The 17298-nt window shown below is 42.0% G+C and overlaps 1 protein-coding gene across 1 annotated transcript; it reads right to left on the bottom strand.

Moving 5' to 3' along the window:
• Positions 1–708: 708 nt before the first annotated feature.
• On the bottom strand, positions 709–16350 carry lygl1 (lysozyme g-like 1). Its single transcript, XM_043705170.2, has 5 exons — positions 16289–16350; positions 13312–13398; positions 7486–7682; positions 4012–4150; positions 709–1036 (listed from the first exon to the last, which is right to left on the bottom strand). Exons 1-5 carry the CDS (start codon positions 16302–16304, stop codon positions 903–905), a joined length of 573 nt encoding a protein of 190 aa, XP_043561105.1. The 5' UTR covers positions 16305–16350; the 3' UTR covers positions 709–902.
• Between the last annotated feature and the right edge of the window lie 948 nt (positions 16351–17298).

Genomic DNA, 17298 nt, shown 5'->3' with positions numbered 1-17298 from the left:
ATAGAATGGAAAGAATGAGGCGTTTTCCCAGGGTGGAAGTGTCAATTACTAGGGGAAATAGGTTCAAGGTATGGGAGAAAGGAGTTTAAAAGAGATGTGCAAGGCACATTTTTCACACACAGAGTGGTGAATGCCTTGAATGCGCTGTCAGAGGAGGTGGTGAAAGCAGACACAATAGCAGCGTTCCAGAAGCACCTGGATGAATACATGAATAGGAAGGGAATAGAGGGAAATGGGATCCTGTAAATGAAAACAGTTATAGTATGAAAGGACAAAATGTGTCGGCACAGGCTTGGAGGGCTGAAGGGCCTGTTCCTGTGCCGTATTGTTCTTAGTTCTTTGACCTGTATGATTGAGTTATCCATAAACTCGATGCATAATGGAGCATCTCTCAATTTCTCCAGTTTCCTCATTTCCCCTCCCCCCACCTTGTCTCAGTCAAATCCCTCGAACTCAGCACGACCTTCCTAACCTGCAATCTTCTTCCTGACCTCTCCGCCCCCACCCCACTCCGGCCTATCACCCTCATCTTGACCTCCTTCCACCTATCGTATTTCCAATGCCCCTCCCCCAAGTCCCTCCTCCCTACCTTTTATCTTAGCCCACTGGACACACTTTCCTCATTCCTGAAGAAGGGCTTATGCCCGAAACATCGATTCTCCTGTTCCTTGGATGCTGCCTGACCTGCTGCGCTTTTCCAGCAACACATTTTTATGTTTGATGTCTATATTTATTACCAATACATTTTAGATGATTACATCTCTTTGAGATCCAAGTTTAATTGACTTTACTTAATAATATTGTATGAGGATAGAAAAGTATTCTGATGTTTTATAGACTGCAATGTTCAGGGGATTATTGCCATATAGACCAGTATCAATAGAAAGAAAACTGATGAGGATTTAATATCCATTATTCTTCAGCCATTGGGCTCTTGCAGTCACATCATTAGCATAATCATTTCCAGTGGTACCAATATCCATGCTGCTATAAGTTCGAACATTTATTGTCCCAGCATTGTATGCTGAAATCCCACCTGTAATAAAGGGACAAGAAAATGCATTTACTGCAATAACAACATGCATTCAATAGCATCATAGTGAAATGTCCTGAAGTGCTTTGTGGGAGATATTATCAAACAAAATTAAACTTGTCAGGGTTGGAAGGTTTGAGTGATAGGGAGAGGCTGAATAGGCTGGGGCTATTTTCCCTGGAGCGTCAGAGGCTGAGGGATGACCTTATTGAAGTTTATAAAATCATGAGGGACACAGATAGGGTAAATAGTCAAGGTCTTTTCCAGAGGGTGGGGAGTCCAACAATAGAGGGCATAGGTTAAAATAAGAGGGAAAAGATTTAAAAGGGACCTAAGGGAAAAAAACTTTCACACACAAGGTGACACCATGTATGGAATGAACTGCTAGAGGAAGTGGTGGAGGCTGGTACAATTACAGCACTTGAAGGCATCTGGATGGGTATATGAATAGGAAGGGTTTGGAGGGATATGGGCTAAAAACTGCCAAATGGGACTAAATTAATTTAGGATATCTAGTTGTCTTAGATGAGCTGGACTGAAGAGTCTGTACCTCTTGATGACTGTATATATAGGACTGTATATACACAATTACCATGGTCGATTTAAATCTGCATCTTGACTAGATAAATCAGATGAACAAGGGTAACATTGAAGCAAGTTTGTTGAGATCAAGGATCATTTCTTAAACCAATACATTGCACAACTGCTGTATGACTGTATGACTCTATTTTAGATCTAGTAATGTTTAATGAGGTAGCTTTAATAAGAGGTTAAGAATAATCTAAAGAATAGCAAACAGTACAAGGTAAAACTACAAATTCACCTTGAAGGTGAGCAACTTAGGTCTCAATACAGTGTTCTCAATTTAAATAAACACAATCAAAAAGACATGAAGAAAGAGTTATCTAAAGTGGGTTGCTAAATAAACTAAGAGGGAAATCAATGGATGAGCAATGGCACACATTTAAATGGTTATTTCATTATGCTGAACAAAAATTTATCCTGGTCAAAAAGAAGGACTTAATGAGAAGGAAGAACTACTCGTGGTTAACAAAGCCAGTCAAGGAGAGCAGCCAATCAAAACTGAAGACATGCAATATGGCAACAAATTGTGTAAGGCTGAAGGATTGGGCTTCTTCTTTGAGAAAACAGTGGTAGATGACTGAAAAGCAGGGGAGAATTCATTACGAAGATAAACTGTTAATAAAATAACAGCAAGTAGCAAGAAAGAGATTAGCTAAAGTAAGTGTGGGATTTGCAAGATGCAATTTGGGGTTAATAACAGGGAAATGGAAGCTAATTAAGACCAAGATTTTGGATTGGTTTTCCCAGTAACAGATATTGCAAATATCCCAAAGTAACACACAAGCAAAATGCCAATATTACAAAAGGTTTTATAGCAGTCTCTATCATGTAAGAAGAAGTATTTGATGAATTAATGATACTAAAGGTGGACAAGTCATGAAGACTTGAAGCCCGCTTCTAAGAGTTTCAAAGGAAGTGCCGGTAGAGATAGTGGAAGGAAGATTTCAGAACTCACTGGCTTTTGGGAGGATTCCAACAGGTTGACAAACTGTTAATGGAACACCTCTATTCAAGAAGGGAGGGAAATAGAAAGCAGGAAACAATAGGCTACCCAAACAATATCTGTCATTGGGACAATGTTACAATCCATTATTAAGGAAGAAATAGTAGAGCATTGAGAAAAGCATAATTAAACCAGAGTCACCATAGTTCTGTTAAAAGAAAATCATATTTGACAAATTTGTTTGGGCTCTTTGAGGAGTTGATCAAGGTGAACCGCTCAATATGATGCATTTGGATTTCCAGAAGGCATTTTTGAAGATGTCACATAAAAGGTTATTGCAAAGGTAGAAGCTCACAAAATTAGGGTAATGGATTAAGCATTAGGTAACACAAAGGAAAAAAGAGAGTTGAGATTAATGGGTCTTTTTCAGGTTGGAAAGATGTAACACTTGGAGTGTCACGAGGATCAGTCCTTAGGCCTCAATTATTTACTGTCTGTACTGCTGATTTGGAAGAGGACACAGACTGTCATAAATCCATGTTGACTGATAATACAAGGAAAGATGGGAGGACATGATGAAAATGTGAGTTGTCTGCAAGGAGATTTGGATGGGTTGAGTGAGTGGCTATAAAGATGGTATTGAATGTGGGGAGGTGTGAGGTCATGCACTGTGAAGGAAGAATAAAAAAGCACAGTATCGCTAAAGAAAGTTCAGCTCAGAGGGATCTGATTTTCCCTGTGCATGAAATACAAATAGTCGCGTGCAGGTTCAACAAGTAGTTAAGAAGGCAAATGGAATTTTGACCTTTGTTTCTTGGTGGTTGGAGTTTAATAGGTAAGTTTTACTACAATAATACAGGCTGTTTGTTCTGGCCACACCTGTATTACTGTGTTCAGTTTTGGTCACTTTTTTTATGCAAGGATAGACTAACAAAGGAGATAGTGCAACAGCATCTCAATTAGTTGATTCTTGGGATGAATAATTGATATTATAAGAACAGCCAAGCAGATGAGGCCTGTGTTCATTAGTATTTAAAAGAATAACGAGTAATTTTATAGACAGATTGCAAATTCGGAGGGGCCCTGATAGGCTGGATGTCATGAAGATGTTTCTGCTAGTTAGCGAATCACAAACTAGGTGACATAGTTACAGAACAACAGAACACTCATTTAAAACTGAGATGCGAAGGAATTCCTTTCCGCCAGAGAGAGTGAATGTCTGGAATTCTCTACCCCAGGGGGATGTAAAGGCTAGACCATTGAAAATATAGGAGGGAGTTGACACATAACAGCATTTGAGACATCAGGGAGATCAAAATGATGGGACAGACTTGGGGAGATGAATGGCTTACTTATGACCTCAGACAGTGCATACATCTTAAATGCTGGAATGAATTCTTATTGATAAATTCTTTCCTATGGGACTATATGTAAATGAAAAGTCTCAAACCTTTGAGCTGCTGTTCTTTGGTCCAAGTTGGGAACTTTGCTGCTATTGATTTAATCATGCCCGTCAGTATCTCAGTACCCTGTTGTAGGTGCTCCACACTGTCCCAGTCTCCAACCACCGTGTGGTAATTTTTGTCAACCTGAAATAAACATTACATTTCTTTTCCATGCACAGAGATCTTAGAGCAATGAGAATAAATTCAAACATAAATATCAGGATGATTTCAATGTTGTATTCTGGATTTCTTTGTATTCTTGCATGGGATGTGGGTGTCACTGGCATGGTCAATAGTTGCTGTTTTTAAACAGAGAGTCTGCACCAGGCCACTTCCAAGGGCAGTTGAGAGTCATTGCTCAGATCTGGAGTTACTTGTAAGTTAGACACATTTTCCTACCCGAAAGGACACTCGTGAATCAGATGGGTTTTTTATTGACATTCAACAACATCAGGAGATGATGGCCTAATGATATTATCACTGGACTGCTCATCCAGTGACTCAATGTTCTGAGGACCAGGATTTAAATCCTACCATAGCAGATGGTGGAATTTGAATTCAATTTATAAAAACATCTGGAATTAAAAGTCTAATGATAACTGTGAATTGGTTGTTGGAAAACCTCATCTGGTTCACTAATGTCCTTTAAGGAAGGAAACTGTCATCCTTACCTGGGAGTTGCTGAGAGATAAATGAGAGGAGGGTGGGTGTGGGGAGAAAGTAGCATAGAGTACAATAGGTGTGTGGGGGAGGGATGAAGGTGATAGGTCGTTGGGGTGAGGGTGGAGTGGATAGATGGAAAAAAAAGATAGGCAGGTAGGACAAGTCATGGGGACGGTGCTGAGCTGGAAGTTTGGAACTGGGGTGAGGTGGGGGAAGGGCTGGCCTACATGTGACTACAGACCCACAGCAAGGTGTTTGGTTCTCAACTGTCCTCTGGGCAATAAGTAGCTGTCAATACCCTTATCCTGTGAATGAATAAAGAGAAAAAAACAACAGTTTCATGTCCATCATTAGCATCTTAAATCCAGATTTGTTATTGAGTTGAGATTCCACCATGAGTCATGACAAGACCCCAGAAAATTATTAGTTTCTGGCTCAGAAGTGCAATAACAATGCTGAAGGCCAAGGCCTTCCCTAAATGTCGCAGGACAATTGGAACTTTCAAGACTGGATTGATGGAATTCTGTTATGTAAGTGATACAGAGATGATGCTGAGATATAGATTGAATGAGGAAAGCTGACTAGATTGAATGGCTTACTCATGTCGTTGATGTTTCTGTCATGCAGGCTGTCACTGAAGGACTGACCTTTGCCTGATGGTTTATGATTTTGCTGTGTGTTGATCAGTTTTTCAAACTGGTGTCACTACCTGCCCAGCTCCAAAGCAGAGGCGAAGTGGTTACATCTCAGGGTCTGAGATAGAATTAAATTAAATTCTAAAATTCTAACTGATGAATCCACAACATTTGAAAGAGTGCTTCGATTGATTAAAAAAATCAATTTATTGCAATAATCTTTAAATCCTTGTAAGAAAATGCATCTGTACTTATAGTCCCACTTTGGAGAATTAACAAGCACTTGGAACTGTCAATCAAACTCTGAACTAACAAAGATTCCACTGAGATAATGATAGGTTATAAAATGCAGCTTTAATCCTGCAATGATAATCCCCTGGCTTATGTCAACAGACAGAATGAAATGGCAAGCATTGTTCTTTTTAATGCTATGGAGTTTCCTTTTTCAAAAATTTAAATAGCAAAGATTTAAATGTCCTGACTCCTTGACAACATTTTTTCGGATCCTGTGTTCTAAACTCTCAGACATGCGTTGCCACCTACTTTCCCTGCAGTCAGCCCTGCCCCAGCTCAGGGTCATACTCTCCCAGACCTGCAAAGGACCTCTGCTGTTCTTTATCCTGAGAAGGTTCCACACACTCAACAACGCTTCTTCTCTAGCTCGCCTCCTGACTTCCTTTAACAGCTCCACTCTACTTGACAAATTCAATGCGTTTATTTCCCTTTTATTCCTATCAATGTTACCTTCAACTCTCCCAAAAGAGCAATTTCTCTCTCTCAAGAGTTACATGATGTTTCCCAAAAGAGACATGGGACCATTTCTAAAAGGGTGTTTGGTCTAGTTTGTCTGCAAAAAAGAATCCATTAATATTTATCTCTAACATCACCTTAAAATATACTTCCTTCACTATTCGTGTGCCATTGATGACATGTGTCAATAACTCAACAAGTCTTCTTCAACAATATATCTTTACCATCTAGAAAGACAAGGGCAGCAGATACAAGCACCAGCATGTTCCCCTTCAAAGTCACAGATTTTTCTGACTTAGAATTATATTACCATTCCTTAACAGTCGCAGTGTGAAAATCTTGGCACTCCCTTGCTAATAGCATTGTGGGTGTAACCACAGTCCGAGGAATGCACCTTTTCATCATTCCTTCTTCAGTGCTGACACCAGGAGTGAATGACTAGAAATAAAATGCCATTGAATACAATAATTCCAAACACATCCGCCTGCTGGTAACAATGCAAGAAGGATCTTTTTCAACATTTTACCAGCATGCCTCTGCTCACCACACAGGGTGAAACTAAAATCAGTCACGACCTATGAAGTGAATTAAGAGAAAATGAGAAAATCAGGAAGGAATCCTGCTTAGTTTTTCTAATATCTTGCAACTTAAAAGCACTTTTACATGTTGTATATTTAAATGCATCTGCGTTTCCAATATGAGGGTACAGCTAGCTGGATTGTAATGTGCAAGAATCAATTTATTAATCTATGCTTGTATTTTCAAATGACGTCAACCCAAGAATGATCCTGATCTGTGGGCTGATGCCTTGTATAATTGTAATTAGGACATGGTATTTAATGATCTACTCATTCCTCTAGAATATCCATTTTGAAAAGAAATGAACTATTTCTTACTCTTTTCACATCAATGAAACACTTTTCTCTGTGTAACTCCATACCTTAGCCTCATGAATGCCCCAGAATCAAGGAACAACTTGTATGTTTTGTCTTTGGTGTGTGGAAGGGCACTGCATCATTGTCATACCCAATCACTGCTGTCACACCAATTTTCCCCTTCCATGGTTTAGCAGAAACAGAAAATCTACCATCAAACATAGCTCATAGCTGGGTTTGAGGAGGAAACAGTAAAGACTGCAGATGTTGGAAGCCAGATGAAGGATTCGTGATGAAGTATTGACATTCCTGCTCCTCAGATGTTGTATGACCTGCTGTGTTCACTCATAGCTGGGTTCGTAATGGGCTACATGATCAGGGAGTCACTGGTTATTAAAGGAAGAACATGGAGTTGGAGGTCACAATCCGATCAACCATGGTCCATCTGAATGACCAGACTCTTCTAGAAAGGCTGAATAGCCTAACTCTGTTCCTAATATCTGTGTATTTATGTAGATCTGCTTTACAGGGTTTCATAAAGTGATTTGCTGCCTACCTGCATGAGACCCAAAGCATTTCCGTTGTCTCCCCATCCATTTATTAAGGCATTGCCACCACGGGATTCCCGGGAGATGATAGCACCAATTATGGCTGGATCAATCTGGTTGGCACAGGCAACTTTATTGATCAAAATCTTGTACTTGTTCACTCTGTTAAAATCCATGCTCATCATCTTATGAGAGGCAGCAACACCTGAAAAAGAAATTCAAATAAAAACCCAATGCACTGCACTTGACATTAACAGATGTGTGTTGCGTGCTGTAACCATCAGACGCAGAAATTGAACCTCTCTGTTAATTAAAACTAAACGCCCAGAAAGATTTGCCTCACCTCGTAATCGTTAACAGTGTGAGGGAGTGAAAGAGAACTCCTAATTTCCATTATGTAAAGAAAGATAACTTATTTTCCTAATGGAAGATTAGATTCCCTACAGTGTAGAAACAGGCCATTTGGCCCAACGGTGTAGAAATAGGCCATTTGGCCAAACAAGTGCACACCGACCCGCTGAAAACTAACCCATCCAGACCCATTTCTCTCTGACTAATGCACTTAACACTATTGTCAATTTAGCATGGTCAATCCACCCTAATCTGCACATCTTTGGACTGTGGAAGGTTGCCAGGGTTGGAGGATTTGAGCTACAGGGAGAGGCTGAACAGGCTGGGGCTGTTTTCCTTGGAGCGTCGGAGATTGAGGGGTGACCTTATGGAGGTTTACAAAATTATGAGGGGCATGGATAGGGTAAATAGGCAAAGTATTTTCCCTGGGGTCGGGGAGTGCAGAACTAGAGGGCATAGGTTTACGGTGTGAGGGGAAAGATATAAAAGAGACCTAAAGGGCAACTTTTACATGCAGAGGGTGGTACGTGTATGGAATGATCTGCCAGAGGAAGTGGTAGAGGCTGGTACAATTGCAACATTTAAGAGGCATCTGGATGGGTTTATGAATTGGAAGGATTTGGAGGGATATAGGCCGGGTGCTGGCAGGTGGGACTAGATTGGGTTGGGATATCTGGTCGGCATGGACAGGTTGGACTGAAGGGTCTGTTTCAGTGCTGTACATCTCTATGATTCTATGACTCAATGAAGGAAACTGGACTACCCAGAGGAATCCCATGCAGACACGCAGAAAATGTATGAACTCAACACAGACAGGCTGGAATTGAACATGGATCTCTGGCTCTGTGAGGTTACAGTGCTAACCACTGAACTACCTTGCAGTCCTGAAATAAACAGCACTATTAAAAATCTGAACATTTTTTTCGCCTAACTGAACACAAACCTATTAACATTCTGTTCCAATAAGATAACTATTAGACGTTACATTAACTTAATTTCATGTCCACAGAGTCTCTGGGTTCTCTGCTGTCTTCAGTCTTCCATCTGCTGATCTCCCTAGGTGTTCTACTTTCTTTTTGCTGTGAGTATGTGTTACAAGAAAAGGTTCCTTTTGATATAGTGTGTCTCCTAATTTCTTTGAGAGCAAGATTTTAGATGGGCAGTTAGGTCTCCGGCTCTGTAGTAGTTGCTCTGCTGTTCGTGGCAGTTGCTCAATTTTCAAAAGGGCTGTGTTTTTTATACCCCCAACATCATTCCTTCTCATTGGTCCGATGTCATTAAAACAATAAATTCAAACTCAATTGCGTTTTAGTATCCTGGGCATAATTTGAAGTCATTGGCTAAATTTGAATCATTGTCAAAACAGTAACCAAAACTCAGGTATCACTTTAACAGCCAATTGTTTCATGAAACTATTTTGGAACAGCCCGTGTCCCAGCCTTTCCATTCAGGCAGCTAAGCCTACACTTTACGTTTTCTTCAATATTCAGAAAACACATGCTTTCAACGTAACAATTAAAACTGACCCCACCATCCCTAATAAATGATTGGAAATTGTACTCTTTTTGTCCAGTTCTCTGGCTTCTTATACATTTGTTCATGGAAGTCATAGAGTCATAAAGATGTACAGCATGGAAACAGACACTTTGGTCCAACCCGTCCATGCCAACCAGATATCCCAATCCAATCTAGTCCCACCTGCCAGCACATGGCCCATATCCCTCCAAACCTTTCCTATTCATATACCCATCCAAATGCCTCTAAAATGTTGCAATTGTACCAGCCTCCACCACATCCTCTGGCAGATCATTCCATACATGTATCACCCTGCACATGAAAAAGTTGACCCTTAAGTCTCTTTTATATCTTTCCCCTCTCACCCTAAACCTATGCCCTCTAGTTCTGGACTCCCTGACCCCAGGGAAAATACTTTGCCTATTTATCCTATCCATGCCACTCATAATTTTGTAAACCTCTATAAGGTCACTCCTCAGCCTCCGACGCTCCAGGGAAAACAGCCCCAGCCTGTTCAGCCTCTCCCTGTAGCTCAGATCCTCCAACCCTGGCAACATCCTTGTAAATCTTTTCTGAACCCTTTCAGGTTTCACAACATCTTTCCGATAGGAAGAAGGAGACCAGAATTGCACACAATATTCCAACAGTGGCCTAACCAATGTGCTGCACAGCCGCAACATAACCTCCCAACTCCTGTACTTTGGGGTGGCACGTTGGCTCAGTGGTTAGCACTGCTGCCTCACCACACCAGGGTCCCAGGTTCGATTCCAGGCTTGGGCGACTGTCTGTGTGGAGTTTGCACATTCTCCCCGTGTCTGCGTGGGTTTCCGCTGGGTGCTCCGGTTTCCTCCCACAGTCACAAAGATGTGCAGATCAGGTGAATTGGCCATGCTAAATTTCCCATAGTGTTAGGTGCATTAATCAGAGAGGAAATGGGTCTGGTGGGTTACTCTTCAGAGGGTCGGTGTGGACTGGTTGGGCTGCAGAGCCTGTTTCCACACTGTAGGTAATCTAATCTAATACTCTGACTAATAAAGGAAAGCATACCAAACGCCTTCTTCACTATCCTATCTACTTGCGACTCCACTTTCAAGGAGCTATGAACTGCATTACAAGGTCTCTTTGTTCAGCAACACTCCCTAGGACCTTACCATTAAGTGTATAAGTCCTGCTGAGATTTGCTTTCCCAAAATGCAGCACCTAGCATTTATCTGAATTAAACTCCATCTGCCACTTCTCAGCCCATTGGCCCATCTGGTCCAGATCCTGTTGTAATCTGAGGTAACCCTCTTCGCTGTCCATTACATCTCCAATTTTGGTGTCATCTGAAAACTTACTAACTGTACCTCTTATGCTCACATCCAAATCATTTATGTAAATGACAAAAAGTAGAGGACCCAGCACTGATCCTTGTGGCACTCCACTGGTCACAGGCCTCCAGTCTGAAAAACATCCCTCCACCACCACCCTCTGTCTTCTACCTTTGAGCCAGTTCTGTATCCAAATGGCTAGTTCTCCCTTTATTCCATGAGATCTAACCTTGCTAATGAGTCTCCCATGGGGAACCTTGTCAAACGCCTTACTGAAGTCCATATAGATCACATCTACTGCTCTGCCCTCATCAATCATCTTTGTTACTTCTTCAAAAAACTCAATCAAATTTGTGAGACATGATTTCCCACGCACAAAGCCATGTTGACTATCCCAAATCAGTCCTTGCCTTTCCAAATACATGTCCATCCTGTCCCTCAGGATTCCCTCCAACAACTTGTGTGAATGAGCCCAGAATATTTTGCCCACTTAAGATTCAAAATATGGGTCAGGATTCATTTGTAGATCAGACCAGGTAATGACGACAAATTTCCAGATGGATTTTACACCAATGGTTATATAGTCACCATTAGGCTCACTTTTATTCAAGAATAAATTTTTGAAAGAAATCTCAGATTACAAGATCTGACAGGGTCAGATTTGAACTCATGTTGACGGAACATTAGTCTGTGGTTCTTGATTACATGTCCAATGATATTACCCTCCCCTTAACGTGATTGAAGGTTCAGACAGCTCTCAGTCATTCACCATGCATTCTTTTGTGTCTGACTCTGGTGGAGAGGTGAAGGCATAAAAATGTAGCCAAGTTGCGATCCAACCTCTGTCCAAATCATGTCTGACTACCGGTTATCTTCTTACTACAAAGGGCACATTTATTCCTCATCAACAATAAACATACTAAGGACCAGTTTTTGGGGAACAGGGAGTTTGGGATCCTGGAGATTACATTAGAGTACAGTATTTTAAGATAAACAGCTAATAAAGCACAGACCATGTTTGCCACCACCTTTAAGGATTTGGTCAGGATTTGAGAGGGAAGAGTATCCTAATGCCAAAGCTGAAACTTTATTGCTGGAACAGCACAGCAGGTCAGGCAGCATCTAGGGAACAGAAGATTCGACGTTTCGGGCACATGCCCTTCCTCAGGAATGAGCAGAGAGTGTTCAGCAGGAGAAGATAAAAGGTAGGGAGGAGGGACTTGGAGGAGGGGCGTTGGAAATGTGATAGGTGGAAAGAGGTCAAGGTGAGGGTGATAGGTCGGAGTAGGGTGGAGGCGGAGAGGTCAAGAAGAAGACTGCAGGTCAGGAAGGCGGTGCCGGGCTGGAGGGATTCGGCTGAGACAAGGTGGGGGGAGGGGGGATGAAGAAACTGGTGAAGTCCAAGTTCATCCCCTGTGGTTGGAGGGTTCCCAGTCGGAAGATAAGACGCTCCTCCTCCGACCGTCGCGTTGTTGTGGTTTGGCGGTGGATGAGTCCAATGACCTGCATATCCTCGGTGGAGTGGGAGGGGGAGTTGAAATGCTGTGCAAATGCCAAATGCCAAATGCCAAACCCAGGTTTCTATGGTAATCTGACTTGTCTCTCAATACAGACACAGGAAGTGCTGGAGAAACTCAGCAGGTCTGGTAGCATTTCTGAAGAGAAAGCAGAATTAATGTTTTGGCGACAGTAACTCTTCTTCAGAATTGAAAGGGCTGGGAAATAGTGGGAAAAAAATGAATATATTGTTCCTCTAGCTTTTCGTTGGATGAGTGACAGGCCCACAATCCTCTGGACAGAGTAGAGATGTTCCACAAAGGACCCACCCAGTCTGTGTTTGATCTTGCCAATGTAAAGGAGACCACATTATGAGTAGCAATTGCAGTAGATTAGACAAAAGGAAGTGTAAGTAAAACACTGCTTCACCTTTGGACAGTGAGGAAGGAGGAGGTGAAAGGTCACACATTAAACACACACAAAAACGTTTGTGTTGCACGTCATTGGAACACTATGGCCGGCCCAGGACAGAAATGTTAGCCTGGCAACAAGGTGGTTTATTGTAGTGGTAATACAACTGGAAGGCCTGAGTCAGTCTTATCTCTCAATGTAGGTTAGATTCCCCTACAGTGTGGAAACAGGCCCTTCAACCCAACAAGTCCACAAAGACCCTCTGAAGAGTAACCCACTCAGTCCCATTTCCCTTTGACTAATGCACCTAACGCTATTGGCAATTTAGCATGGCCAATTCACCTGAGCAGGAAACCTGAACACCCAAAGGAAACCCACGCAGACGTGGCGAGAATGTGTAAACTCCACACAGACAGTCGCCCGAGGCTGAAATCGAACCTGGGATCCCTGGTGCTGTGAGGCAACAGTGCTAACCACTGAGCCACCATGCCACCATGTAAAGGATAGTGCTGTGGGTAAGGGATAAAGGTCAGATTGTGAGCCTATGCATCATCTCATTAAAACTATGTTCAAAAGAATTCCTGATAAGACCAACATAATTTTCCAATAAAGGTCTCAATTTTGAATGCAAATTGCAGAATGAGTAAAACTTGATAAAACAACTGTGAATGGGAATTCACTTTCAAAGTATTCCTATACATTGCAGATGCATACCAATCATGGAAATGTTAAATTATGTTGATTCCTCACCCGTTACACTCAGCTTGTCCTGTTTTGCTGTTTCTTCAGAAGCACCAGTTGTATCAACCTTTGTGATATCACCATAGATGGAGGTATCTAGCACAATGAAGACAAAATGACTGAGTTATAGAAAAGTGGCAAACACCAAGCAAATGCAGCAGTAGTGCCCATACTGTATCCTCTGATCCTGAGTGAGGTGAAGGCTAAAGCAGCTTCTGGGGAGTATTTGACCCAGGAGTGCTCCCCACATTGAGGTAACTGACTCTAATCAAGCATTCTCACTGGAGATACAGTCTCACTGAAGTGTTATGGCGCAGAAGGAAGTGACTTGGCCCATTGTGCCTGATCCAGTTCTATTACTTAATGCCAATCTCCTGCGCTTTCACCATATTCCTGACAGCTTTACTATCCAAATAATCACCCCCTCAATGCTGCAATTGAACCTGCCTCCACCACACTTCCAGGCAGTGCATTTCATACCCTAACTACAAACTATGTGACAAAGAGTTTTCTGAAATTGTTTGTGCAGCACTGTAGATTGTTGCCCTCTCACTTCTTGTATGTGCAGGAACAGCGTCTCTCTATCTTCTGTCCTGTCTGCTCTATATGACACTCTGTATATCACCTTTCATTAAAAATTCAAAGATTAACAATTAGTAGAGCTATGAGGGAAGAGCCAGGGAGTGGCATTATTTATTAAATGTTGCCTTCAAAATATAACTTTTAATCAGTACAAGTGAACTCCAGAATATTTCAAATATTGGATGGAAAATTAAGGTTACCCTGATTTTTGGACAAAGGGGTTGCAATTCATGACAAGATCCCTCCAAGTTGCCCCCGTGTGCAGTTGGGGAAGCTTTGGCAGCATTGGTTACTGACCAGATGGTACAGCAGCCTGTTCCTCTTCAAGGCAGTTGGGTGGGGGTGGTGGGCGATTGTCAGAATGGATTCCGTGCTGGAGGAAGTTGGGTTCCTAGCTCTGACATCCCTAGTGGTGACCCGCTTTACCTCAAAAATCCTTACTCCCTGGATTATCGCTGGGAGGTTACCTCCCTTTATTGCTGGTGCCTCGATCATAAAGGAGAAATGGGGTGGGGTCAATCTATATTGACACATCGTCTGTAATTGGACTTTTCATCATGGAAATTGCCCACCCACCTATGTTCCTGTCCTTTTCCAACTGTGTCATTGTTAAGATGCCCTAATCTGTGTTGTCATGGGAAGGGACAATGAAACAACATGGCTGCCAGATCCATCTCAGCTCCTGTTGCCTATAAACTTCAGGGCTATGGGATGCACAGACTGTCAGATAAAGCAGACAGATCAATTGCCAATATAATGTCTTGTGATCTAAAGAGGCAGTGCAATCACTGGGCAAGCTTGGCACTTACCTGTAGTGGCAAATGTATGGGGGTTAGCGAGGGTGGCATAAACTCAATTAACCAATCCCTCAGCGATGGGATTAGATTTGCTGATATGCATGCCATAAATGCAGCCTACAGACTGTAGGCTTTTCCGAAATGTCATATATTCTTTCATCCATTTGTGCAACAGTTTCAGAAACTTGTACATTTATTCCAAAAACTGTGAATCACTATATTGTATCAAAGAGCATCATTTAAATCACTGCCATGATTATTGATTGTGTAAATTGTACATAACATCATTGAGCAACTGTTACTACAACATCCAGTGCTACAAACTTTCAATCTTCCACACTTGCACATGCATTTCTTTTCACACAAAGACCAGTGTAGAACAATGAGACTGTGCAACTAGTTACCCAATGTTCTCCTTTACCATACCAAATAAAGTTGGAATGATAAGTGCAAAAGTATAGGACAGCATGAAACTGGCAAGTGCTTAATACTCTCTGACTGGCTCAGTAAAGAGAGCAAAGAAATGAGCTAACATCCTGAGTTCCCATTGTTTCCTCCTCATCATTTCATGCCTCCTGTCCATATCCCAAATGTTTTTCCTTCTGTATTACAGACTATAGGGGCATTTGAAGTAGCTTTGCTTCTTGCTAACGTTCCCTGCCCCTCTGTATCTGTCGGGGCAGAGGAGGGAACTACAGTGTGACTTTTAGCGCAGAGCAATGCCATTAGGAGTGACACCTTTGGAGGGGAAAGGGACCTTTGACTCTGCTGGGCAATTGACTTCAGCCAGAATTGTTGTTATTGGAGTAAATTCTTTCATCAGTTTCATAGATATGAGAGTACAGAAACAGTACTTTCACCTTTTAAAACATTATTTCCTGCCATCTTAAAATTACACTTTAATGTTAAAAGTTTGTGCGAAGATTTGTAGCTCGGGTGCTCGTTGTTGTGGTTCTGTTCGCCGAGCTGGAAATTTTTGTTGCAAACGTTTCGTCCCCTGGCTAGGCGACATCCTCAGTGCTTGGAAGCACTTCTTTGATGTTTCCTCCGGTGTTTCTAGTGGTCTGTCCCTGCCGCTTCCAGTTGTCCGTTTCAGCTGTCCGCCGTAGTGGTTGGTATATTGGGTCCAGGTCGATGTGTTTGTTAATGGAGTTTGTGGATCCATCCTGGACCCAATATACCAACCACTACAGCGGACAGCTGAAACTGACAGCCGGAAGCGGCAGCGACAGACCAATATGAACACCGGAGGAAACATCAAAGAAGCGCTTCGCAGGAGGCTCCCAAGCACTTTAATGTTAACTTTCAAATTAATGCAAAGAAAATGGCATTAAAAGCAAAAGTACAGGAACAAAGCATTTGACCTGTCTGTTCTATCCTCGCATTTAAGATTCTCAAAGATTGCTTCCTTAAGAAAGGTTACACCTGAAACATTGACTTCTCCACCTCCTGAAGCGGCCTGGCTTGCTGTGTTCTTGCAGCCCCCTGCCTGCCTATCCTACATCTCTTGAACTTACTGATCAGAATATGCTACCCATTGCATATTTTGACTCTTAACATTAATTTGAGATATGAATGCCTAATGGAATATCAGAAGAAATACTCACCCGTTACTGTGCACATTGCTGCTGTCACACAAGAAATCAAATGAGCTGGGCTGTGGCCGGAAGTTACACAAATACAGGATGTGGCATCAGAATGGAATGTTCTTGGCAATTATTCAGAATCTTTTCACACTGAAGTTCTCCCCTATTATACTGCAAGAGTCTGACTCAGCAGATAGTATGCCAAAGCTGCAGTATCATGTCATCAAAGTTTGATTCTGACAGCAGAACCCCACTTATCACCACAATGGTAAAATACAAATGTTGGAAAGCTGAAATAAAAATAGTAAATGCTAATATTCTCACTAGCTCTGGCAGTATCTATGGAGAGAAAGGAACACAGTTAATTGGGCTGGATTTTCAAAGCAGGGGAAGGATCCTGACATCCAGATGAATTCCAGGTTTTGTTCACAATGCTGTAACTCTCACCACACTACTTGCATTTCCAAAAATCAAGTACAACAAGTAATTAGGAAAGCTAATAAAATATTATCACTTGTTGCGAGTGACATTGAATACAAAAGTAGGGAGATTATGCTTGATAGAATCCCTCCAGTGCAGATAGCAGCTGTTGAGCCCATTGAATCTGCATCAACTGTCTGAAAAGCATCCGCCCCAAATCCCTGTAACAGCCCTTCCTTTACCATGGTTAACCAGCCTAGTGTGTACATCCCTGGACAATAAGTGACAATGTAGCATGGTGAGTCCACCATATGTTTGGACTGTAGGAGGAAACCAGAGCACCTGAGGAAAGCTACACACTTTGGTTCAAAGTGGGAATATAGAATAGAGCGGGAAAGAAGTATTTTAAGTAAAGGTTCACTGCAAGAAGTAAAGGCTCTAGCACAAGTTGTACATGGGAGAGAATAAAAGGGGCAATTGAGAGGCTGTCCTGCAGAGAGACCCACAGAAGAGGAAGGTCTTGAATCACAACATGAAGCAAGTGTATGGAAAGCAGCTGATTGGTGAGTAGGACTGATGACAATTTGTAATCATTCAAGTAAATGCAAGGT

This window comes from Chiloscyllium plagiosum, unplaced genomic scaffold (genome assembly GCF_037043375.1).
Source record: "Chiloscyllium plagiosum isolate Xiang-an unplaced genomic scaffold, Cpla_swu_hap1 HiC_scaffold_11, whole genome shotgun sequence".
NCBI lineage: Eukaryota > Metazoa > Chordata > Chondrichthyes > Orectolobiformes > Hemiscylliidae > Chiloscyllium > Chiloscyllium plagiosum.
Note: the sequence above shows the minus strand (reverse complement) of the source record. Positions and strands in the feature narration are given on the sequence as shown.